General features: G+C 51.2%; 4 protein-coding genes across 4 annotated transcripts; 2 read left to right on the top strand and 2 right to left on the bottom strand.

Annotated features, from left to right (window-relative positions):
• Positions 1-468: 468 nt before the first annotated feature.
• Positions 469-3,772, bottom strand: CTHT_0006720 (uncharacterized protein; the record flags this gene model as incomplete). The annotated part of the gene is made up of 5 exons (XM_006691141.1): positions 469-1,061; positions 1,118-1,829; positions 1,930-3,061; positions 3,470-3,567; positions 3,623-3,772. The coding sequence occupies 5 exons, from the start codon at positions 3,770-3,772 to the stop codon at positions 469-471; spliced, it is 2,685 nt and encodes an 894-aa protein (XP_006691204.1).
• A 1,170-nt stretch (positions 3,773-4,942) lies between these two features.
• Positions 4,943-7,211, top strand: CTHT_0006710 (uncharacterized protein; the record flags this gene model as incomplete). The annotated part of the gene is made up of 2 exons (XM_006691140.1): positions 4,943-6,491; positions 6,544-7,211. 2 exons carry the CDS (start codon positions 4,943-4,945, stop codon positions 7,209-7,211), a joined length of 2,217 nt encoding a protein of 738 aa, XP_006691203.1.
• A 1,453-nt stretch (positions 7,212-8,664) lies between these two features.
• CTHT_0006700 (uncharacterized protein) lies at positions 8,665-10,657 on the bottom strand (the record flags this gene model as incomplete). The annotated part of the gene is made up of 7 exons (XM_006691139.1): positions 8,665-8,689; positions 8,755-9,166; positions 9,240-9,715; positions 9,782-9,789; positions 9,844-10,013; positions 10,080-10,113; positions 10,331-10,657. The coding sequence occupies 7 exons, from the start codon at positions 10,655-10,657 to the stop codon at positions 8,665-8,667; spliced, it is 1,452 nt and encodes a 483-aa protein (XP_006691202.1).
• Positions 10,658-16,797: 6,140 nt separating this feature from the next.
• CTHT_0006690 (uncharacterized protein) lies at positions 16,798-18,052 on the top strand (the record flags this gene model as incomplete). The annotated part of the gene is made up of 3 exons (XM_006691138.1): positions 16,798-17,198; positions 17,250-17,592; positions 18,026-18,052. The coding sequence occupies 3 exons, from the start codon at positions 16,798-16,800 to the stop codon at positions 18,050-18,052; spliced, it is 771 nt and encodes a 256-aa protein (XP_006691201.1).
• Positions 18,053-23,720: the final 5,668 nt, after the last annotated feature.

Genomic DNA, 23,720 nt, shown 5'->3' with positions numbered 1-23,720 from the left:
ACAATCTCCATTTGAATTTTAATCGCTGGCATTCTCTGGTTTTTTAACAAAGCCTCAAATGACTTCTGTTCCGGCATGTTATAAAACCAAATCAAGGAAAGCAAATAGCTTGTTACTACGAAGATTACTTCAACTTGGAGGATTCGAACGGTTTAGTAAGTGCTGACACACATCAAGGCATTATCTACTATCTTTCCGTAGTTCGTTCCCTCTTTTTTTGTCCGTCTGTTCTTCTTCTTCCCTTGTACAGTGCCTAACCTACAATAACCTACAAAATTATGCCCCTTCTCTCGCATCCAACCCTCGCCCCTCTGTCCTTCACCCTAAGTATCCCTCCTTCTCCTCCCTCTCCTCCCTCTTCTCTCTCTCTCTCTCTTCTCTTCTCTCTCTCTCTCTCTCTCTCTCCCCGTCAATTCCTCAAAAACCAATACCTCACACTCCTTCATCTCATTAGTTATCTCCTAGTGATCACCACAAAGGTGCGACACACTCTACAGCCCTCTCCACGACCGCCCTGACCCTCTCCTTGAAAACTTTGTTCTCGCTCTCGACCTCCAGCGTCTCCAACCACACTGTGGCTTGCATCTTCTCAGCGATCTTGATACGCACCCCCGGGACGGGGATACCTAGTTTATGGAGGCGGGCGAGCTCGCGGGCCTTAGCCTCTTCGGTGCGGCGGGCGAGATCGAGGGCTTCTTCGTCGGTGTCGTACTCCGACTCTTCCTCTTCCGGTTCCTCTTCCTTGGGAGCGGGTTCGGATTCGGACTCGGGGGCAGGAGTTGACTCGGCAGGAGGGGAGACAGCCTTCTTTTTGCGGGCGCGGATGCGGGGTGAGAGGGGAGGAATCTTGGGCTCGGCGACGGGGGAGACGTTGTCTGCTCCGAATTGGGCCTCGAGGAAGAGCATCAGGCGGGAGAGGCGCTCGGAAGGGTCGAGGTTGGCGTGGGGGTTGCGAATGGGAAGGGCTCGGTCGTGGTCATGGTCGTGGTCGTGGGAGTGGGAGTGGGAGTGGGAGTGGGAGTGGGAGTGGGTGTGGGTGTGGGTGTGTTTGCTCGAGGAGCCTGTTTGATGTTAGCCTCGCCAAATGCGATAAACACGATTATACCGGGGAACGTACGCTTCACGGCAGCAGGACTACTCTCCAGTCCCATCAATAACGCCATTACGGCATCCGCAATCCCATCATTAAGCATATTGCCCTCCCACTCAATCTCCACTTCTCCATTCGTCCAGCACCTTACCGTCACGCACCCCATCACGTTATAAGCAGCGACAACCTCATTCAGCGGGTACTCCTCGTCAGCCGCCTCAACCATCTTGGTATCCTCCCCCTCCCCATTCGCCTCCTTCGTCGGCCGTGGCTTGCCTTCGGGCAATTCTTCGACTCTGCCAAAGACACCTTCTAGACCCCATTTGATGAGGTCGATCCCGGCAGCGGTCAGCCGTAGGCGCTGTTTGCACGCGATGGTGGTGGTTGTGAGGCCGGCATACTCGCGTAGGTCCTCGGGGGCCATGAGGGACATTTTGAAGTCGTTTTGGACCAGGACGCCGGTGACGATGCGGGGTTCGGAGTCGGGCCCGGTGGCGGCGGCGGTGATGGTAGTGGAGCCATCGGCGGCGGCTGCATCGAACTTGGGCATTTTCAGGGGTTGCGGAATCGAGGCGAGCTTGCCAACCACCTTGGCGGTTTTGTCCGTCTTGAAGGGGATGCGGAGTTCCTCGCAGTTCTTGGGACTGTAGACCTTAACTTTGTTGGTTTTGTTCGCGTTGAGGGAGAGGAGCTTGGATTTCAGGCGCATCATGTTGTGGACTTCGCCGTGGACGAGGATCTGAGATGTTAGCGGACGTATAGAGCGGAAGGGATTAGTTTGGGGAGAAGAGAAGGGAGAGGGGGGGGGGGGGAGGGAGGGAGGGAAGGGGAATACCTACCACAACCGGCGCGCCAACCTCCTCGATAAACTCCCTATTTTCATTGCCGTCGACGTGGGCAGCAAACGAGAACTCCTGCACGGTACACCGACGCGGAATCATGACCTTCTCAGACTCACCACCTGGGCCCCTGCGCCCACCCGCCGAGCTGCGCGTCATGACAGCCTGGATCTGCTCCGGCTCCTGCATGAGCTGCTTGGCCATAGTGCCTTCGACACTATAACCAGTGATAATAACACCGTTCTTCTCGTTCGGCGCCCACCGCTCCAGCAGCTCGCGACTGACACCATTCTGGAGCATACCCGGACTAGCCAGCATGACGCACCCACCCACATCCTCAAACCGATCAATACTCTTCAGCGAGCGAATGAACTTAAAGTCCCAGGGTCCTCCCTTACCAGCGCTATCCCCGGACGCCTCGGCCTCGGCCATGCGCTCCCGGAACAGACGCTTAATATTATCGTTCATGGCGCCGACGTAGGTCTGGTAGACAAGCATGCACTTCCTGGCGAGGTTGCTGGCGTAGTAGATGGGGTACTTCTGGTACTCCTTGTGCTTGGCCCAGTACTCGTCCAAGATGAGTAGCAGCTCTTGGGCGCGGCCCAAGGCGAAAACGGGCATCAGCACGCGGCCGCCGCGGTTGAGGATGCCCGTGATGGATTTCATCAGGGCTTGTTCGCGCTCTAACCTGGGCACGTGGGTGGCGATGCCGTAGGTAGATTCGGTGATGAGGACGTCGATCTTGACGCCCTTGGGGACTTGAGCGGAGACCAAGTGGCGATCTTGCTCGCGGGAGTAGTCGCCTGTGAAGAGGATGTTGAGACCGGCGATCTCAATCAGGAACATGGCGGCACCCAGGACGTGGCCGGCGGGATAGGGGGTGATGCGGATGGAGGAGATGGTGTGAGTTGTGTAGTAGTCAATGGCCTCGATCATGGGGAAGGTGTTGAGGTGGTCCTGCTCGGTGTAGACCAGCTGGGAGGTCGGGTTGGAGGATGTGTTGCCGACTCTCACGCTGTCCTGGATGAGCCACTTGTAGATGGCCTTGGTCGGGTGCGTCATGAAGACGCGACCCCTGAAGTTCGTCTTGGCCAGGACGTATGGTAATGAGGCGGCATGGTCGATGTGGAAGCTGTCGGTCAGCGGGGCTTGTTACGCAGATGGGAGGGAGAGAGGAATCCTTGGGTTTGGGTTGGGGAGGAAGGGGAGGAAGGGGGAAAAACGGTGAAGGGGTATTGGGGAAGAGGGCAAGCGCTTCACAGGATAAGCAAAGGGCAGAGCAGCGAAGGGCCGGGGAGGGGGGGGGGCGCAACAATATCTTGTATTGCATAGACTCTGAATACATGTTGACCGTACATGCTGCGGATGGCTCAAGACATTTTGCTATCCAGCTAGGGGTGTTGAAGCTGACCAAGCCCAAGGGCAGCCTAAGGAAGGGAGGGAATCTTGGAACCGGATGAATTCCCTGGTATGCTTGTGCCCCAGACCAATCCGCAATGTGCTCGATGTGCTTTAATAATGTTCTGGGATGGATACTTACTGGCTAATGAGCAACACATCGACTTGGCTGAGGTCAAAGTCATCGAAGAAGGGGAGCGCAGCCAGCCCGTCGTACGCAGGGTGTTGCCCAGCATCAAGCTACACTCTGTCAGTTCGAGGCTACAAGATCCTAGAGATGAACAGATGAACACACCATGACTGTCTTCCCCTTGTACTGGATGATATGGCATGATCGGCCGACTTCATTGCCGCCACCGAGACAGAGGAACATCAACTCGTCGGACGGGTCGACAGGCTCCTCTGGGGCGGCGGCCATCTGAGAGGCCTTCCGTTTGGAAGCCATCCTGGCTGGCTCTCAGAAGGAAGAGAGAAGAGAGCCCAGCAATCTCAACGGTTACTGAAGCTGGTAAACCTTGAGAATGGTCTGATGGTCTGGTTGATGTCTGTGTATCTGTGGCTAATAAAGGTCGAGGGGATGAAGTCTTAGCGATCAAATATAAAGAGCCCTCTTTTGATGAATGCAATGCAATGCGATGCAGCGTCCAATGATTACCCTGTGAAACCAATGGCTGTGCAAATGCAGTCGCACGCTGTTCAGAAGATTTTTTTTTGAATGACAATTCATTCAGAAGTCAAAACTCGATGCCGAAAAAAAGAAGAGGATAATGATAAAAAAAAATGAAGTTTGAATAAAAAGCAACTGGCAACTGCGCCCTTGCTCTGAATGATCACGGCTTCACGGCTCGCGGTCGCAAACGCGCTGTGAGCACAGACCATGCCACGCAGTAGCAGAATGTCAGGTGTCAAATTGGCCCACCGAAAAATCTTGGCATTTCACGTGACTAGATTCGACGCGTCAGACTCGAGCGCAGGCATTCGCCGCCGATTTTGAACCCAACAGCACGTAGCACGTCGTGGAGAGCGAGCAAAATCACCATTTCGTCCGCGCTGCCGTCAATCCCGCGACGCCTGCATCTCGTGCGAATACAGCCCTTTGAGAGGATTGGTTTTGCGCCGGTCGCAGCAGGAATTTGAGCAAACGACAGTCGACGAGCGAAGAAATAGCATCACCGCCGAATGAGCAGAACGACAACCCCGACGACGACGACGACGACAACGCAGTATCTTGGCGCGTAGTCTGCCTTCGCAGAAGCGCCGCCCGCTTCGAGGGCACAATAGCTTGGGGGTTCAAAACAATAGCAGCAAATTTTGAATCTTTGACCCCGCGCACATTGCCCTGGCAAACCATATTTCGCATCCGCGACTCTGCGCTCTGTCCTACTTCTCTACTTCCGCGGCCTTTTTACTCTCTCCCTCTCTCCTTTTTCCCCCCCTTCCACACTTTCTGCGCTTTTGCAACACTCCTAAATAGGTCTACCGATTGCCAAACTCCAACCCACGCAAACAGTTAGCCTGCCTAAGCTTGCGAACGCGCGACCTCCAGAACCTTTGCGAACCATCACCATCTCCGTTTTCTTACCATATCTAGATCCTCTTTACACGACTTGCAACCATGGCGCAACCACAGCCTCAGGTCCCTCAAGCCCCTTCGCAGATGCCGCAGGCTCCACACTTGCAACCGCTTCAGCCGATGACCCAGATGCCGCAAGTGCCGCAGCAAGTCAGTCAGATGCAGCAAGCTCACCAAGGAGTCCAGATGGGCCAGCGCCAGGCCTACTCGCCGCCTCAACTTCATGCCGCACCTTCGCAGGTCTCTCAACAAGAGACGACGACGATGACTCCTCCTCCTCCTCCTCCCCCTCCTCCTTCTACTACTACTACTACTACTACTGCTGCTGCTGCTGCTGCTGCTGCTGCTCCTCTTCCGGCTTCTCAGCCCGCCACTTACGGTACGGTACCGCCCAACAAGCGACCCCGTGTGTCTCCAACCCTGCCTACCGCCCCTCAGCAGGCGCAGTATGTCACCGCGCCATTCGTTTCAGCTCCTACAACTCAGGGCCCAGTCGCTTCTCCCATCGCTGCGGCCTCTCCGAGCTACATCAACCAACATGCGACCCCCCAGGCTACTCCTACCTACATTCAGAAACCCCAGACATATACAGCGCCCTACCAGAACCAAAACGGTGTTGGTATTTCGACAGTAGCAGCTAACTCTGCTCCCGTCCAAGCCCCCACTCCTACGCCGACTTTGACTCTACCGGCCTCTCCCGCTCCCCAAAGCGCCCCTACCTCTCCCCCGGTTACCCAGCAGTATACCACCGCGGCCATTGCTCCGAATGCCCCCCCTCCCCCGCCTACCCAGGGCTCGATGCCGCCCCCTGCTAGGCCCACACAACCTGCAAAGGACGCCGCTTCGATCCGCGAGCCCATCAAGGACATTGAGCTGGAGATCAGCGACTCCCTCGTCTCCACAGGCATCGATTTGCGCGCCGAGGAACAGTTCCTTGCCGAACTCTACAGTGGCTCGTTTTCGCAGGACGCTAGAACCGGCCTGCCGGCCAACCCCCCGGGTCCGCGTACTTCTTTCTACGGTGCCGGTTTCGCGAACCAACCTGGCGAGTCTACTGAGCTCAGCCAAGAGGCCTACGAGGCCCAGGCCGCTCAGAGAGCGTGGGATGAAGCCGCCCATCGCCTGGCCGTCGTTCGCAGCATCGAACTCCTTAGCCCCTTCCTTAACATTGCTAATCTACACTACCGTGTGGACAAGATCGCCAAAGAGCACGGCATTGCCGTCAACCTGGAGTCCAAGAATGCCAGCCTCGGCCTAGGCAAGCTGAGGTCCCCTACCGACTTTCCCCAGCCCAAGCTCACCGTCACCACGAAACCGGGTCCCGACGGCGCCATGGTCACCACTACCGGTTCCTGGATCCCCCACGACGCTTACCTCGCCGACCAGCTTGCCCTCCTTTCCATTGCTACCAAGCACCGTCTCCGCGAACTGATTGAAGATGCCAATAACATCGCCATCACTCGTCAGAAGACGTCCCACGGGCAGATTCCCAAGGAGTGGGAGGACGTGTCGGCGCCTCTCCGGACCGGCCTCGATTCGCTTCCAGACGACATGCTCGTCGACGGCACCGCCGACCTAAACTTAAAGAAGCGTACGGCTTCATTACTCCGTCTTGTCTCCTGCTCTGGCTAACACATTTTCAGGTACCTACGACGCCTTCGCCGCCGCCGCCTCCTCCACATCCACCACAACCAAACCTCTCCGCGGCGCCAAGTCCCTCGCCGAAGCCGTCCGCGAAGCGGCCAAGCTGGACCGCGAAATCGAGGAAGCGCGTCTCCGCAAACGTCAGAAACGCCTCAACCCGGAGTCTGCCCAATCTGGTTCCCGCGCGGGCTCTGCTGCCCCTGGCACTCCCGGCGCCACCGGTTCGACTCCAGAAGAAACCAAGGCTCCGACAAAGAAAGAACAAAAGAAGGCCTCCGCCGCCCGTCTTGCGGAAGCCAATAGCACCCTATCTACAAATCAAACACTTTCCCAGCTCATGGGCAAACGTAAAAAAGAATACGCGTGGATGACAAAAGCCGGTTCGACTCCCAGCACACCCCGCGGAGGGGCCGGAGGAGCAGATGGGGGTGTGGGTGGTGGTGTAGGCGGGAAGGGGGGAGGGTTGCCGGAGAAGGCGCATCATCTTACGCCCGATCCGAGGTATCCCCGGTTGGGGACGTGGAGGGAGGATAAGGAGAGGGGGAGGAATATTCAGCTGAGAGATTGGGTGCATGTGTTGGAGATGGATAGGGATCGGGTGGAGGGGAGGGCGGTGCAGGAGGCGTACTTGAAGTTGGATGCGTCGGGGCCTAAGGATAGGGCGTGAGGGGTGGGGGACAAGAGCGCATGCCGGAGCTGGGTTCAGACGAGTTTAATCGACCGACCGACCGACCGACCGACCGACCGACCGACCTCCAAGGGAAAGGGGGTCTTGATCTAAGACAGGCGAAGGACGAGCCGCTCTACGAAACAGATTTGATTCGATCCTCACTCTCCTCCGCCCCGTGGATATTTCATCTCCTTTACTTCATTCATGTGTATCGTCACTTTTATATTTGGCTTTTTACACCTTTGCGGTTTTTTTCTATTTTACCTTAGGCGTTTTTTAGTACTTTCTTGTTAGATGTGGGCGGGCAGGCGACAGAACGGAACTTGAGAAAGAACGGAAAGAAGGGAAGGCTTCGTGATACCTTACTGATACTTGATACCGATACCATTGTGGACGGGCGGGCGGGTTGTGGGATAGGATGGATGGGATAGGTACTTAGGGACAATCAATCAAAGTTGCTTTGTAAAAAAAAAGAGAAATTCCTCTGAAAACAATATGAAACGGTTCACTTGTGAAATCCTGCGGTTTCTTTTCTTTTTTTTTTTTTTTTTGTGGTTGTTAGGTTGTATGGTACAGTAAAGTATGACATCAAAGTCGATTGTTTGATGCTCTCTGCTATGGTCTCTGTTTGCCTTCATGGAAGTCTTTACTAGTTTTTGNGGGTCGTGTTAATATTGCTTCGTGTGTGTAGTAGTAGAGAGAGAGAGAGAGAGAGAGAGAGAGAGAGAAGGGGGAAGGAGGAGGTACTGATTGGGTTCGAGTTTGACTGTACCTACCGAGGTAATTCATCAATTCAGCCAGAATATCTAGGTAGGCACAAAGCTACAGCTTTTATCATCATCTACTAGTTCTATTGATGGTGCAAAGTTTGGTCCCAGAAGATTTTTAGAAACATGGATTATCATGTTCCCAGAAAACCATATGGGGGAAAGAGGTAAGCAAGGTGTCATCAAGAAACAAGCCAGTCTAACCCCATTATCATTACTACTTATCCCTAAATCCCTAACTACCTAGATAGCCATCTTATCCCGTCCTATCCCATCTAAATGCTAAACGCCATGCTATGCAGCAAATAACAGGTCATTCCAAGCCATCCCCCTCTTCTTTTTTTCGTCAATCATACCTAAACAAGGTTAAATCTTTAAACGGTGGTAAATGGTTGAAGAGATTGGCAGATCGTAGCGCTGTGCCAATGATACCGAAGGACTCGCTCGCTCGCTCGCTTGCTTGTTTGCTCGAAGAACTGTAATGGGATGTGTTAGGCCCCAGTACTCGACGTTGGCCTTGGTTCTGATTCTGTTTCTGGTACTGGTCGTGGTTGTTCTTCTGCTGCTCGTAATAACCCAGCCTCGAGGCGGGGCTCCCAAATTGCATGATGGGGACTAAAAACTCGGTTGCTAATGCTGCGGGTGATGTTACCTATTGTTGCTGGAGCTCAAGACGGAGAGGCTTAATCATCGTCTTTGGGCCATAACCTGTTCAAGTGTCAGCCTTCTCCAACTCATCCCGAGAAAGAGAAAAGGTGGAGATGTGAACATACAATTCCCTCCTCCAAAGACAAACCACCATCTTCCCAAAAACAATCATCCACACCAGGATGATCAGCGCCGCGAGGACACACCCGAAAATTTTGAGTCCGGCACTATCGAACGCAATCCCCAGCGCCTCCGTCGCCGTCACGAGCGCGGTATTGGGGAACACGAAAGAGAACCATGTCATCTGGAAGCGCAACTTCGCGCGGTGCTCGCGCCGCAGATACTTCACGAGGGAGCCGATGGACACGAGGAAGAACCACACGCTTAGGCCCCACAGCCAGAGACCGGCCAGGAGGGAGAAGAGACGGGCGATCATGGGGAGGGTGACGGGTGTGGTGGCGGAGAAGATGGATTCGGGTGTGGTGGGGGATGAGGTCGGGGAGGGGAAGATGGCGGGGGTCAGGTTGCCTAGGGAGACTGGGAACACATGTGTCAGCAGCCATGTGAGAGGGCTTTGAAGGTGGAAAGGGGAGAGGGGGAGTAAGCGTACCCAAGCCGGCCGCGGTAAATCCACTCGGCCCAATCGAGATAAACACGCCCGGCCTTTGATGGTCCCGCGGCAGCTTCTGCGTCATCAGCCTATACAAAAACGCAGCGCAAATCATAAACGCAATGAGGAATCCCGTCCCCTGAACCGCCACGGCAGCCGTCGCCACGGCAATAGTATCAATCATCCCCAGGGCGCTCCCCACACGCCCGTCCCTCTCCGCGACCCTAACCGCTGCGGAGATGAGGTTGGCTGCGAAGGGGGCTGTGAGAAGGAGGGGATAGGCAGGGAACACCCAGACGGGAGTCATAGTGTGGATGGGGAAGATCTGGGTCGACCACAGGGTCAGGTAGAGCGCGGCGGAGACGACAAAGCTCACGCCGACGTAAACCCAGAAGAGGATTTCCATGACGCGCAGAAGCCAGGGGCCGACGTGTGGGACGCCGTATTGGCAGATGGTGATAAGGATTGTGCCAGCGCTCGAGGGGGTTAGCAATGATATGTATGCGTAACTGGTTTGTAGGGAAAGAGTCAAGTACACTTACGAGACGATCTAACGCAGAGTTAGCAAGCACCATTCCGGAGGTTATGAGGAAGAGAAACTTACAATAGCAGAGATGAACAAGCTCTCAACTTGATCGGTAAGCGAGTTCAGGAAGGCACCGGGGCGAAACCAGAAGCGCAGTGAAAGCATCAGACAGTTGATGAGATAGAGGATGATGTTAAGGAAGAAGAAGGCCAGGCCGATGCCCGTGAGCCATTTTGATCGGTATGGTACTGCACAGTGTCAGCATCTCTCTCATTGTGAACAGCACCAACCCTGGGAAGATATGAGAGACATACTTGAGTATAACACGTTCGCGACACCGCCGGTGGCCTGTGAATGAAACCCAGTCAGTATCTCATCCATCAACTCCGCTAATCACTCTCAGTCCCCCTTCACACAAACCCCAAACTTCTCCTCCCTCAAAACACAAAGACCACATGCAAGATCTACTCACCATAGTCATAGTAAACCAAGTCCACCTATAACACACAACCCTATCCCTCCACCTAACCTTCTCTGGATCTAACATATTCCTCGCCCTACGTACCGCCTCATCCAAACTAGCCGGCCGAAACCCCCCGTTGCCATTCCCTCCCTCAATCAAACCCGCAGTGGTGATAACCGTATTCGCTGTCGACAGCCTTGAGAACCTGGGCCGCTGCGGCTGGGGGTGATGCAATTGCACCTGGACGTGCCGGTTTTGAGTTTGAGGGTGATGAGGATGATAGTCTGGACGAGGCGTGTTGGAGCGGGTAATGGCCGGCGACGCCGGGAAGCTGACCTCGCCGTCAGTGGGCGGCCAGCCGTTGTAGTTGCTCTCGGTGGGGGACTCGTAGCCGGAGAAGCCGAGGGCGGAGCTGGAGCGGTTGGGCATTTTGATCCTCTGGATGTTGGTCTCAAGCTGGATATAAACAGATTTTAGGGATGTTGCTCAGTGCAGCTGCTGCACTGTTGATGTAGGTTGATGAAGTAGATAGGTAGGTAGGTAGGCAGGGGTAATGGTATGAGCAAGCGTCGTGAGTCAATTAACCAGTACTCGAAAGATGATCAATGATGATGATGATGATGATGATCTGCAGTGTTCTTAAAGGGTTCTCTTTTAAACGTATAATAACATCACCAAATATACTGTTACAAGCGACAAAAGGGAAAGTAGGCGAAACGATGCAATTAAGGAAAAAAAAAATTCTCTTCGCAATCAATGGTGAGTAAATATGGTGAAATGAAAGGAAACCAGGTTATTCTTATGCGACAACCTGCCACTTCGTCTTGTGAGAAAACCCCTGCTGAGTTGCTTGGAAATGGAAGCTAAAAGATTTAAACCAGCAGCCAGCTAGCTAACTACTTCGCTCACAGGCGGTGACGATAGGACAACACAAGCAAAACAGGTGAAGAAAAAAAAATCCTTTTGGTGCTGTGCTGTGGTGGCGTAAGCGGCTAGAGGAAAAGATCGCTTCACAAGCGGCTGATTTTAAACAAGTGCTGCCATCATGCCGAGCAGGTGACCATGCAGTGGCCGGGTAGCCGTCCCGCTGCACAGTGCAAGTCTGATAACAAAGAGGCGAATTTTTTTTTCATGTTTGTTGCTGGCAAGCTGTTCGACAACTTACCAACAACACTCCCCTGTACTATACGTAGAAGAAAAAAAAAAAAGAAAAACTGTCGACTGTTGAAATTATGCACCTGAACACAGACAGGGTGTAACATGATACACCGGCGTCCAAACAATTCTTTCCGCTTGACAAAAATTCCGTTCATGCATGCCACTGCATTCAGCCAAAAACCAAGCTTCTGGAACACTGGCGCCCCCCCCCCCCCAGTGCCGGGTTTACCGTAACGGGCGGTCCCGAGCGTCCGGGCCCATGCCGCCAAGACGCCTGGGCGGTCTCTTCCCCGCCCCCTCTTGGTGGCTTATCGGGTTGAGGCTGGGAAACATCGCAATCGAGCACGAGAAATGCAATCGCGATTGTGAACAAGTGGCTAAGCGGCTGTAGAAGAGCGGCTCCGGATTGGATAGGACGGATAGGTACGTATACAGAGCGGTATCGCATGGCAGCGTCTCGTGGTATGAGCATTCCACGTACGGAACTATGAAGGGTTTGCTGTCAGGTTTCTCGGAAACTCTGTGCACAGGTCATTTTTTTTCTACTCCGCAGAATAATGCCCCTTTGCAGCACTTTCATTTCTGACACGACTCAAGAAGAATAATGTTGGAATTGCACCACTACCTGGCAAAGCTTTCTGTACATAGCTATAAGTCCTGAACATATTTCTTGGATGCTGTTCTTTGTACCTTTCATTCAGCAAATTTAGCTCCCCTTACTATTTGTTAGGTGCTAGAGTGGATCCAGAGGTAGCTGTTGAGATAAGATAAACGATAAGATTATGCGGTTGTTGATTTACTGCTCTCGCTTTTTACCTCCCCATATCGGATTTACTCAAAATTCCAGCATAAGGGCAGCGCTGAGCTCTTCGTATATTGGCTTTCAAAACTGGAATGGATCTTGATGCGAAGCATGGTGCATCTGCTGCAATATGGATAAGTGAGGTTAGGTATTCTAATCTAGAGTATAGATTGGATAGGTGGTTGGGTAGGTTGTGGGAAACCTACAGTTGAGATTTCATGATTCCACACAATTGTCAGCAAGCGATCGAGTGGCCACTGCGAGCCGACTCTGAACTGCAGTGGATAGATGAATTGTTGGAATGATGCTTGCATCACAGCGAGAATCCACCATGTGGCCAGGGACCTGATGTCAACCTAGGTAGGTCTGAGGTACTTAGTTTTACAGGCCCGGATTTTGTCCTTTCCTACCTATGTAGTCTATGATGCTCTCCTCTTTAACCATTGAGTTCCCTAGGTACCGTCGAGTCAGGCTAATTGGATCATCTTATCTTTGCGGCCATTTTACTTGTCATCTCTGCAATGAAGCTCCATATTGAAACATGAACTTCACATTTCTCCTCCTCTCCCTTTATACCCTTTTTAACTCCTATCTGTCTACCATACGAACCTCCTCGCATCACTCCCCCGCCTCGACCCCATTCCCCGTCCCTAGACATTTTCGCTCATTTCCATCCATCCATCCGCCTTGTCACAAAAAAGACTGGTGATATTCACATGCTTTCTCCTGGGGAACCACAGAAGCAAATCCACATCCGACTGCGCCTATATACTAATCTGCTGTTGCACCGCCCTGCTTATCGACCAGGTCACTACTTGCGAAATTATTGCTTGTTTGTGGCGTAGTAGTAACAGCGCGACGAAGATAGCGTGTCGTCTCACGGTCGTGGAAAAGGTTTCCAGACCACTCGAGGAGCTGCCTACGCTCCTTCTTTTCTTTACGAATTCGAATCTAGCTACAGGAGGAGTTCTGCTTTTTTAGCCTGAGCGGGGCAAGTTTGGATTTAGGTATCGGCCTATATTTGGGTTTTTAGTAGGAAGTTTAGGGAGAGCTGAAGGTTTATATGCGACTGTTGATATCGAAGAGCAAGAGTTAATAATTAAATGAGACAGAGCCTAACTAGAAGGTAGAAAGAAAAAGAGCTAGAATAGTGGTTTCGACGGAAAAGCTAGCTGGATATATCTTCGTTTCTAGTAGTAATTTCCTTTTAATAGCTCAACGTGTTCTTGTATCTCAAAAAACAGATTTTAACCTGGGCTATCAAGTTAGATATTCTGTACATAGATGGAAGATATCTAGTTGGATCGATACTGAAAAACCTTCATCTCCGGCTTACAATGATTCATCAACATGACCACCTCGAGTCCAATATGATGTTTATAGATATGTAGAAGCATGGAATTTTCCTTTTTTTAAGGTCTATGGTACTACTGCGTCTAACCATTGAGCTTCCTACCTAACCTCGAGTCAGGCCAACTGAATTATCTCTTCGACCATCTTCCTTACATCTCTGCATCAATATTCGATGTAGAAGCATGAATCCCACACTTTCCTCACCCTTCATGACCTCTGCAACCTACCCTGTCTTCCTCTCGTATCACTCCCTTAATCCGGCCCAATCCCCGTCACTGTTCTCTCTTTGCTACATGCAACTTGTCATGGAAAAGAGAGATATCCTCCATACTCCTTGAGAACTATAGAAATGAATACCGATGATCCAGCCCAGGTCCTGTTACCCACCCATTCCATCCGTGCTCTCTCTACTCTTTCCGTCGACCTGAACATGCACATCCGTCCTCTCCTCATCCGAGTTGGGCTTCCATATTTGTCAACACAGAAAAGGCAGTTACATTGTGAAAAGGATAATCTCGCAGGCACACCATGAGGGCAACAGCATGCAGTGCTTGCTTCACCCAGTGAGATTGACGATGGACAGGGCGAGCGAGAAGATATTGTGTCCTGCTTCGTTGGACTGTTTTTGATTGCATCTAGGCTAGGCAGGTACGTATGTATGCAGTTGGAGTGGAACTTGGCCAAACCGACTTCATCGAAGTTGGGAATGATTGTATCGACGCAGCCCTGGAGCTACGGACCCTATAACCTTATTTTGTTGGCCTGGTTTGCCGCTTGGCACCAACCACAAGGCTACTCGCTAGGCCCTCCGAAAGACGTATAGCCCCTTGTGTCAGAGAGATGGCCGCTGGTCTAGGTCCAGCGTGTACAATCTCACCGCATTTATAGGGAATTTGGGCGGTCATGCCACGATGATCAAGGGTAATTCGCCACATTAATATCTAGCGACTAAGCGCAAGGCTGCTTGCCTAAAGCAAACTGCGTGGATAATACACTCATGAGTGATTAGGCAGGTAGTCGTGAGATACATAGGGGTTTATCGTGGCTAATGACAGTTTGTGACACTAGAAAGGCTTCCTGGTGCTATAAGTCGGGTTAGAGTAGTCTAGTGCTACTCTTGGACTTTAAGCATGGGAACTACGGCCATCCAGCTCGATAAAAGTCTGAGGAATCTCAGAAAAACCGCGAGAGGCATTGCAACTTATATTACCTGTAGGCTCTAGAACTCGCTGTTGCTAAGGATAGCTAGGAAAGAGCATTGTGTGGACAGGTGAAGGTCGCTAAGGCGCATAGGTTGACGACCTTCGAAAGAGCTTGGTGAGTCTAAAATATTGCCTACTAACGGCAGAATCGAGAGTGTTTTAAGAGGCAAGACGCAAAGCCCAAGGAAACCTACCTAACTAGCCGGACGGAGTGAACAGCTGTAGGTTAGGTCGTGATGGTCGTGGCAATTGTGAGCCTGGCAGACGCTACAACCGGTACCGATATATATCAGAAATTGCAGTTGATCCAAGCAACAGACACACGCGACTGTTGGCTCCGGGATAAGCCTCACCTAGGTGAGGATCAGACAGGTAAAAATCCTTACTCTTCAAAAGCCTCAAGCAGCTGAATTTAGCGAAGCTGCCTTGGTGCGCAGGAGGTTCACCACATACGCAACCACGCGGACACGCTAAGGCCAGTCGGTGGCCTCTAGCTCGATTTTGTGCGAATTTTTCAGCTGCAGCAAGCATATTGCATGATCAGTCATTGCATACATCTATCACAGGGTCAGGTAGGGCTGCACGTACTTGCGTTATGCATCCCACACGCACGGCTTCTGATAGTGAACTGAGAATGAGCCGTGCTACTTAACAGCAAGCACCAGGGTACCCTCCATTTCGGAACCGTTTTTGGTTATCCTAGCTTAGATTGATGCATCTATCTCGAATCAGAGCATACTTTGGGTCACACAACTGTATAAGAACTCTGTTGCGGGTATGAAGCATGCTGAGCATATGACTCAGCCTCACCCCCGCACTGTCATTATGTCAGGTTGGTTGGGCATATATCTCTCATTTAAACGGCATCCGTCTGGATGTATCGTCCCCAAAGGCCTTCTTGCATTCTACTAGCGTTGGGGATAAGATTTTTGCCTTGGTTTTTGTTCATGTTAGATCTTCTCTTTGCCAACGCCCTTACTATACGAGCGAGCTTTCTACATGGCTTTCTTTCCTTATTGTTCTTTTCATCATCCTTCCTTTCTTCATTGTTGACAGTACATCCAACTAGACCAGAGCCAACCTTCGAAATCCTGCTTCTTTTCCAACCTAGGGGAAACAGTTGCAACTCCACAGATCCTCGTGCTTTGACCCAATGCCGGAACATAAGGCTCGGGTGTGGAAGGCGAAAATAACTGAAAAGTTCTCACAACCAAATAACCCGTTTGGAGACATAGAGAGGATTTATATCTAGGTCGCGCAGCATCTTGTGGTATCCGAGTCAATACTGCCCGCCAAACCCCCCCATTCCCTTGCTGTCAACATCACTGGTGTGATTGCTGTCAACAACACCAGCCCTCCCATCATGAACAACATTGGTTCCGCTGCCGTCAACATAACCCATCTTTCTGCTTTCAATAACACTGGTCCTCCTGGTATTACCCCAAGCACCCAGAATATTTTCCAGCCTGGTAGCATCCAGAACTCTGGTTCCGGGAACGTTATCGGTTACGTTCAATCGCAAGTGTTCTGCTGTCACCAACCAGGTTTGTCCGAACCTTGATCTAGCTTGTTTGCGAGTAATCATCTCGTAGCCGATCTTGAGCTGACATCTGTTCCATAAAAACAAGACGATTCAGAAATTCTTAGCTGGCTCTCTTCAGTAGACTATTCGTTACAACAAGCCGACTTTCTACGCCAAAGACAAGAAGGCACAGGACAATGGTTCCTAAATTCTCCTCAGTTCCAAGAATGGCACAGTAATCCATGTTTTTCTTCGATTCTGTCTCGTTACTATCTTTGCTCAAGCTAATCAGTCTACCAGGCTATCGAGAAAGCCAGTGACTCTCTTCTGCCCCGGCATACCTGGTGCTGGAAAGACTATTCTTGTATCGATCGTCATTGATTATCTCCAAAGGAATTTGAGAGACCATGACGTTGGTATCGCATATCTATATTGCAACTTCCGGCGCGTAGATGACCAAACTGTTGAGCAGCTCATTGCCAACCTCGTGAAGCAACTACTCAGGAACAAGTTTCCACCTCCATCGGCAGTCATGGATGTTTACGCTCAACACAAAAAGTATATATTACAGCCATCATTGAGCGATCTTGAGGAGATGTTTCATGCTGTCGCCGCACTGTACAATGATGGGGTTTTCGTTATTGTTGATGCGCTGGACGAGTGCCAAATGAGCGACAATGTTCGTTCCAAATTCATTGAAGCATTACTGCGCCTTCAGTCGAGGGAAAGTAACGTTAACCTCTTGGCCACATCCCGCCCTGTACCTGATATTGTGGAAGCCTTTTATGGACACTCCTGCCTTGAGATCGTAGCCCAAAACAACGACATCGAGCGGTACATGCGCAATCAGATGTCCAATTGGCGAGTTATCTCAAAGTACCCAGACCTCCAAGATGAGATCATTAGTTGTATTGTCAGTGTTGCAGATGGCATGTAAGTTACAGTTCTTTGTAAACCATGGGCTACTGATTCAAATGAGCATAGACTTATTTGCAAGATCAGGTTCCTGCTCGCCCACCTTTTCTTCAAATCCTTGAAGAATAAAGTTAGCGCAAAGCGCATCCGTGAAACACTGAACAAGCTTCGCGAAAACTCTCAAGAAAGAGAGCCAAAGCTTGCCCTATTGCACCAGGCATATAACGACGCAATGGATCGAATCAATGGGCAACCGGATGATCACAAGGAGCTCGCCAACCATGTGCTATCCTGGATCATCTGCGCAAAACGCCCTCTAAAAACGATGGAGGTTCAGTATGCATGGGCCGTCAGGGAAAGTGAGGACGAGATTGATGAAACCGCAATTCCTGATGCCGAAGACATGCTTTCGGTATGTTGTGGGCTCGTTGTCATAAACAAAGAAAGCGAAATCATTCAGCTTATCCACTATACACTTCAAGAATATTTCCAGGATACTTTGACTCGGTGGTTTCCGACCGCGCATCTCGATATCGCAAATACCTGCGTATCATACCTTTCGTTTAAGGACTTTTCAGGTGGACCTGTCAGAACGTCTGAGGAGGCGCGTGAACGACTTGAAAAACCTCTCTTTACCTATGCTGCTGACTACTGGGGCCATCATATATCTGCGTGTTCGGCCTGCGTTCCTCAACTACTCAATCTATTGACAAGTTCAGAATGGGTTAGTATGGTGGTGCAACTTTGTGACAGATTTTCCGAGACCAGAAGGCGGCCTTGGCTTCTTCATCATCGAAACCAAAGTTCGGAATATCTGAGGCCATCTCAGAATGCATTTCACATAGTTGGTGCCTATGGGCTCAACAATGTAGTCAAGCTGCTCCTTACTAGTGCCAAGGATATCCATCCTGACCAACCGGATCGTCGAGGCCGAACGCCGCTGAGTTGGGCTGCAAGGAATGGCCATACGGAGGTTGTTAAAGCTCTGTTATCTGATGGCCGAGTTGATCCAAACCGACAAGACAACGGTGGCCTAACGCCGCTGGGTTGGGCTGCAGAGAATGGCCATACGGAGGTTGTTAAAATTCTGTTATCTGATGGCCGAACTGATCCAGACCGACAGGACAACGATGGCATAACGCCGCTAAGTTGTGCTGCAGGAAATGGCCATACGGAGATTGTTAAATTTTTGTTATCTGATGGCCGAGTTGATCCAGGCCGACAAGACAACTGTGGCCAAACGCCGCTAAGTTGGGCTGCAGAGTATGGCCATATGGAGATTGTTAAAACCCTGTTATCTGATGCCCGAGTTGATCCAGACCGACAAGATAAGAATGGCCAAGCGCCGCTGAGTTTGGCTGCAAGGAATGGCCATACGGAGATTGTTAAAATTCTGTTATCTGATGTCCGAGTTAATCCAGACCGACAAGACAACGGTGGCCAAACGCCACTGAGTTTGGCTGCAAAGAATGGCTATACGGAGGTTGTTAAAATTCTGTTATCTGATGGACCGCGCCGAAGACCTTTCAAAGTTTGTATGTAGGCTGTTTGCAGTTGAAGAGCTTGGAGAAGCTTCGCGCTTCTGTGCGCAGAATAAAACTCCCCTTCATTCTGTTCTGGCAAGGCCTGCTTGAAGGATACGTGGCGGATTTGGATAGAAAGGCTCATCCTGATCTCTTCCGGAAAGGGATAAATCTCGTGTCATATGACTGTCCAGGGCTGGGCAGGAAGATTCGAAGGTTCTTAGACTGCGTGATGTATTTTAATGATGAGTCTGGCTCCGGTAGCTATCGTTCCAAAGGGTGGAATTACGAAGACGAAGCATGGAAAAGTGCAGAGGCAGATGAGAGCAACACTCTGTTTGAGCATGTGCCACAGTAAGGACGAACTGGATGGTGGAGGTGGTAATTATGCAAGGTATCCACTAATAAATCACAGGCCTTATACAGTTTGTAACTAGTCTATTCACTAGATGTCATCCTTTTCTCTCCGGCGTCGTGACCATGACCTAGGCGTAGTGCGGTGTTCCCGGCGAACACACAATTTGCCACTAATCCGCCTACTGTCTTTGCTGAATACTGCCTTTTTACTCAATGTAGAGTCAACAAAATAAGTTCAAAAGCCAGCCTCCCTCCAATATCCCGACATTCTCCCTTGGATTTCCAAGAGAATTCTCACACAAGTTATTCTTTGATACAACGCAAACATATAGATACGGAACACGAGCGCATGGATAACCTCCCATAGCTCCTTGTCTCAACACTAAGTAATCTTAAGGCCGGATTTGAGCTCGATAACTCTGAATTTGTAACCAAACCTTCGTCGCTTTTCAGGCACTTCCAGATCTCACAAGCTACCAACAACCAGCCTACACGCTCTAAGTTATGTTACAGCCTCCCGGAAGACAGAAGAGTAGTGCAACAACAAACATGAAAAGCAGTTCGCAGTCCGATAAGGCATCGCCGTAAAATATGCTGATATTTTTTGAGCACATCTAACTCAGCAAATACCTACCTTAGAGGTCCAAGCGATCCGACGCTGAGATCTCTATTGCTCTTCGCTTGGGGCCAAGGCCTGTTGTTCCTATAGCTGCCACCCCGGCCGATCCTATTGCTGTGTCCCGGCTAGCAACTCCAGCGCTGGAAGCACCTCTGAACCGGAGGAGGCGCCCGTGGTTTTGGAGCTTCGAGAGTCAGGCAACTGATGAACTTCTGGATGGAGCGAACTGGATGATATGATGATCCTTCCTGAATGAAATCTCCCGGAGCCAGAGCCGGATGCTATGCTTTTCATGTGGAATTGATCTGGTTGAGGTTTTCGAGCTAATACAGCTCTATACGGCGTTAGAATGAACAATTGTCATTGAAAGTAATATATGAAGATTCCACAACCTCCTGAGATGGGTTCGAAGCTAGTGACCAGGTTGTAGAACCTGGGTATCTGGGGTGCTCACATAATAATATACGTGATTTGCTGCAGTCACCAGTTGTTTGGTTGACAACTGGTTTTTAACGATCTATCTAGATTATATACTCAAGCCTTTCTTTATATCATAAGGGTCTTCTAATCCTTCGTCAGTATCTCTTGGCCTGACAACGTGTACACATAGGCTTTTGGCTTGCCAATTGGCACTGTGTGCCTGGATGGCTTGCTAGGGCAGATCTGAAGAAGATAAGTGACGAGAGCTCGCGGCATCGAGTGGCGCTCTCTCCCGTCATTCCATTTTCTGTCATCTCTGCTTCGAGGAGGAAGGGGGGCATGGGGCATGCTGACGTTGGGCAAATTTGTCTCGAGCTTCGAGGGAAGAGAGTTCAAATTGGCACTGGCAACAGACACAGCGAAAGCATTCATTCTGTTAATGGTCCGGATACCAAAAAGCATGGTTGACGCTCGACCGAATTGAATGTGAAGTTGTCTGCCTAACGAACTCATCGGCCAACCACACCCACGTACAGCTGGCCTTCGAGCTGCTAGACTCATCAGCAGGGTTGCTATTCCCTCTCGCTAGAGCCTCGTTTACTCGGTAGACACATGTCCGAGGGAGAGGCAGGGAAGAAGAGGGGAGTGTAGGGAGTTTCTTTTGTTGGTTTGATATCGCCTGGTAGATGGGCCAGATGGGATGAGTCATAGAAGAAATGTTTTTGTGAGCAAGTAACTTGATGAGGATATGGGGAAAGGGATAGCTGTTTGTAGCAACTTGTACAGGTACACAGGTCGTGGACTATATACTCTCCGGCAATATTGGGTGTGTTTAATTGCGTACCATCCAGAAGGAGATGGACAGGTTCACCACACATGACATCCCAACAGAAGGGGGGCATTCAAGAGTCATGCTCAAGAAGAGCTGAGAAGAAAGCCAAACTTCTCTTTCAAGAAGGTAATGGCAGCCAGAAGGGGCTCTTTTGGTCATGGCGGTAAAAGAGAGGTGACAAGAGATATTACGTTGAAGAAGCAACCACGGCCGCCTGAGGCGTCAGGCGGCTTGGAAAGCTTGCGTCAATCATCGGACCGGCAACATCCGACACCGCTGACCTCAGGAAGCCCATTGTAAGGGAGAAAGGCACGCTGGGATATCCACAAAGAGCTAAGGGGCAGCGCCTCCGTAAAGCCGAAGGTCCTCCAGGATGCGCTGTTCATCACAGCACAGAATCAGCCATCCAACCAATACTCGGGTGGTAGTGGCTGATAAGATCAAGGACAACTGCAGATGAAAGAGGCCGTCGGTGGCAAATTTCCCGATCGAGATCTGTGAGACATCTGCCTGCCGTAGCCGTCAAAAGCCACGAATCGGTAGCAGACAAGAAAAGAGGCTGCAGAAGTCCGCGAACCACTAGCGGCGGCTCTGTAAGAGAGACAGGACGACGCGGGATGGCTGTGTCGCTGCCGGAAAAGTGGACGGGCATGCGAGGAGACGTAGGGTTGTCTCCGTCGGATCCAGAGTTGAAGGCCTCAATTGGAGAAAATTGGGGGGGGGGACATGGTTGGTCGGTATTTTGGCCGCAATGCCGTAACATAGAAGAGGCATCTGGGGTAAAAAGGCATTAGGCAACCAGTGCCCTGTGTCTGACAACTGGTCCTGTGGGGTCGGGAAATTTATGGAGAAGCAGAAATTTGACAAAGTCCATCAGATGTGGTCGAGTGATCGAGCAACTCGGCAAGGCCATCCAACATGATGAGAATCTGGGAAGAATTGAGGTAATGCCATGCCGTCGTGCTCTTGACTCTGTTTCCAATTAGTGAACGGTTAATCCAACAGCCCGTGTGAAAGTAGCACATTGTGCCATTTTGGGTTTTGCTGAAGCCAGGGATGAAGGCACGCAATAGACACCAGGTCGATGGTACTACCAGCGTCAACCACAAAATTCCACCTGCTCGTCTTGTACCTCGACAGATCATATCGTCCGTTAGCCATCACGCCAAGCTCACGATGGAAGCTCGTGGTTCTTGCCAGAAGGCTCTGCCAAAACAGGCTGACCGACCGGGTCCAAAGTTAAGGGGGTGCATCTATGAACAGCACAGTTTCATTGAAACGGGAATTGCGAGTCGACTGAAGTATTTGAAGGTCACTTGACCAGTTGTGGCTACTGTGGACCGAATTCCTAGCGTCAAGGGCCGATGTTTCCCAAGTATGTGTGTACTTGCACCATCGTGAGCAGAGTAGCTGGGGCTGTGCGAAGACAAGTGACAGCCTCGCGGGATGGCAGACATCTGGTTAAGATCTGGGGAATGTAGAAGAGCATATGGGGAACCTACGACTCTAACGAGAGAACGACGACGAGAAGTGCAACATTGATTGAAGTGACGGTGGAGGCTGCGCTATTCTGTAGCCTCTCCCGGCATGACGGCCTCTCGCGAACTTGGATGCTCTCAACTCGACACGAGAGAAGCGAGTGTTGCCGTGCCGTACGGCTGCAGAAAACAAAGAATGATGATATTTGCCTGCAGTCAGGTTCTGACGGGTAGTAAAGGCGAGATAGCCGGTAGGAATCGGCCGCAGAGCGTCTACCTGGCGCTCTGCCTTCCGAGGAGGAGCGCTGGCGTGAAAGAGTCAGAGCAAAGAGGTTGTGGGGGGTGATTCGCGGTTCAGCCATCATCTCCAGGCAGGGTGTGGCTGCCGGGCTGCACCAGCCGCAACAGACGGTCGGAGGCTTGGCATGGTACTCGACGTTAATTGACTGGAGAACCCGAATCCCCGACTCCCGAGATCGAACCAGGGTACAAGCCACACGACTCCACCTCACGCACACCCCCACCACTTACACGGGTGAAGGCTAACACACACTGACCTTGTCTCACCGAAGACGAGTTGCGGCCGCCCACGACACGGCAGCATGATGGAGGGAGACGCGCGCTACTTGACGCGACCAACGGAGAGTTGTGACAGGCTCCGGATGTCAATTAGCTCATGACACCAGTGTCAGAGTCAGATAGAACGCCCTTATCGATAACGGCTTCAACCCTTTGTTCCCCCTGGTGACTTGCTGCGCCTCTCTCTTCGACCGCAGACATTACCATGATTTTTGAAATCGTCAAAGTCTTGCTTCATTATCCAGAGCTTATTCTCTGATATAATGCTTTGTACATATCATTATTTTGGCCGAATTTAGCATTCTGATGTCCTTAGGGGCCAGGCAGAAGTTTGCTCATAGCGGGGCCGCATCCGCTCTTGGACTGCGGCTCAACCGCTGGGCACATCCCTCCATCAGCTTGTCAGCTGTCGTATGAATCAAACTTGATGCTCTCTTAAGCACATTACAACTTGTTGTTTTCTCAATAACAAGGTATCCATACCCAACATTGCTTTTGTGACCATGCTGGTACCCCTTGTGTCACTGCCCTCATGTTCTCTTCCCGTTGCACTGCTTCATCACACTATACTCACACACACCCTCTGTCTCTCTCGCTCCCCTCCACACCAACACACACACACACACACACATACACACACTCGCACACACACCAACATCCGTCTCAGGCACCCTTCCACCTTAGTTCGTGTCAAGTATCTGGACATACGGCCCCTTTCACGTTCTCTGCCCT

Source organism: Thermochaetoides thermophila, assembly GCF_000221225.1.
Source record: "Thermochaetoides thermophila DSM 1495 unplaced genomic scaffold scf7180000011806, whole genome shotgun sequence".
NCBI classification, from domain to species: Eukaryota; Fungi; Ascomycota; class Sordariomycetes; order Sordariales; family Chaetomiaceae; genus Thermochaetoides; species Thermochaetoides thermophila.
The sequence above is the reverse complement of the archived record's forward strand: the minus strand, read 5'-3'. Positions and strand labels throughout refer to the sequence as shown.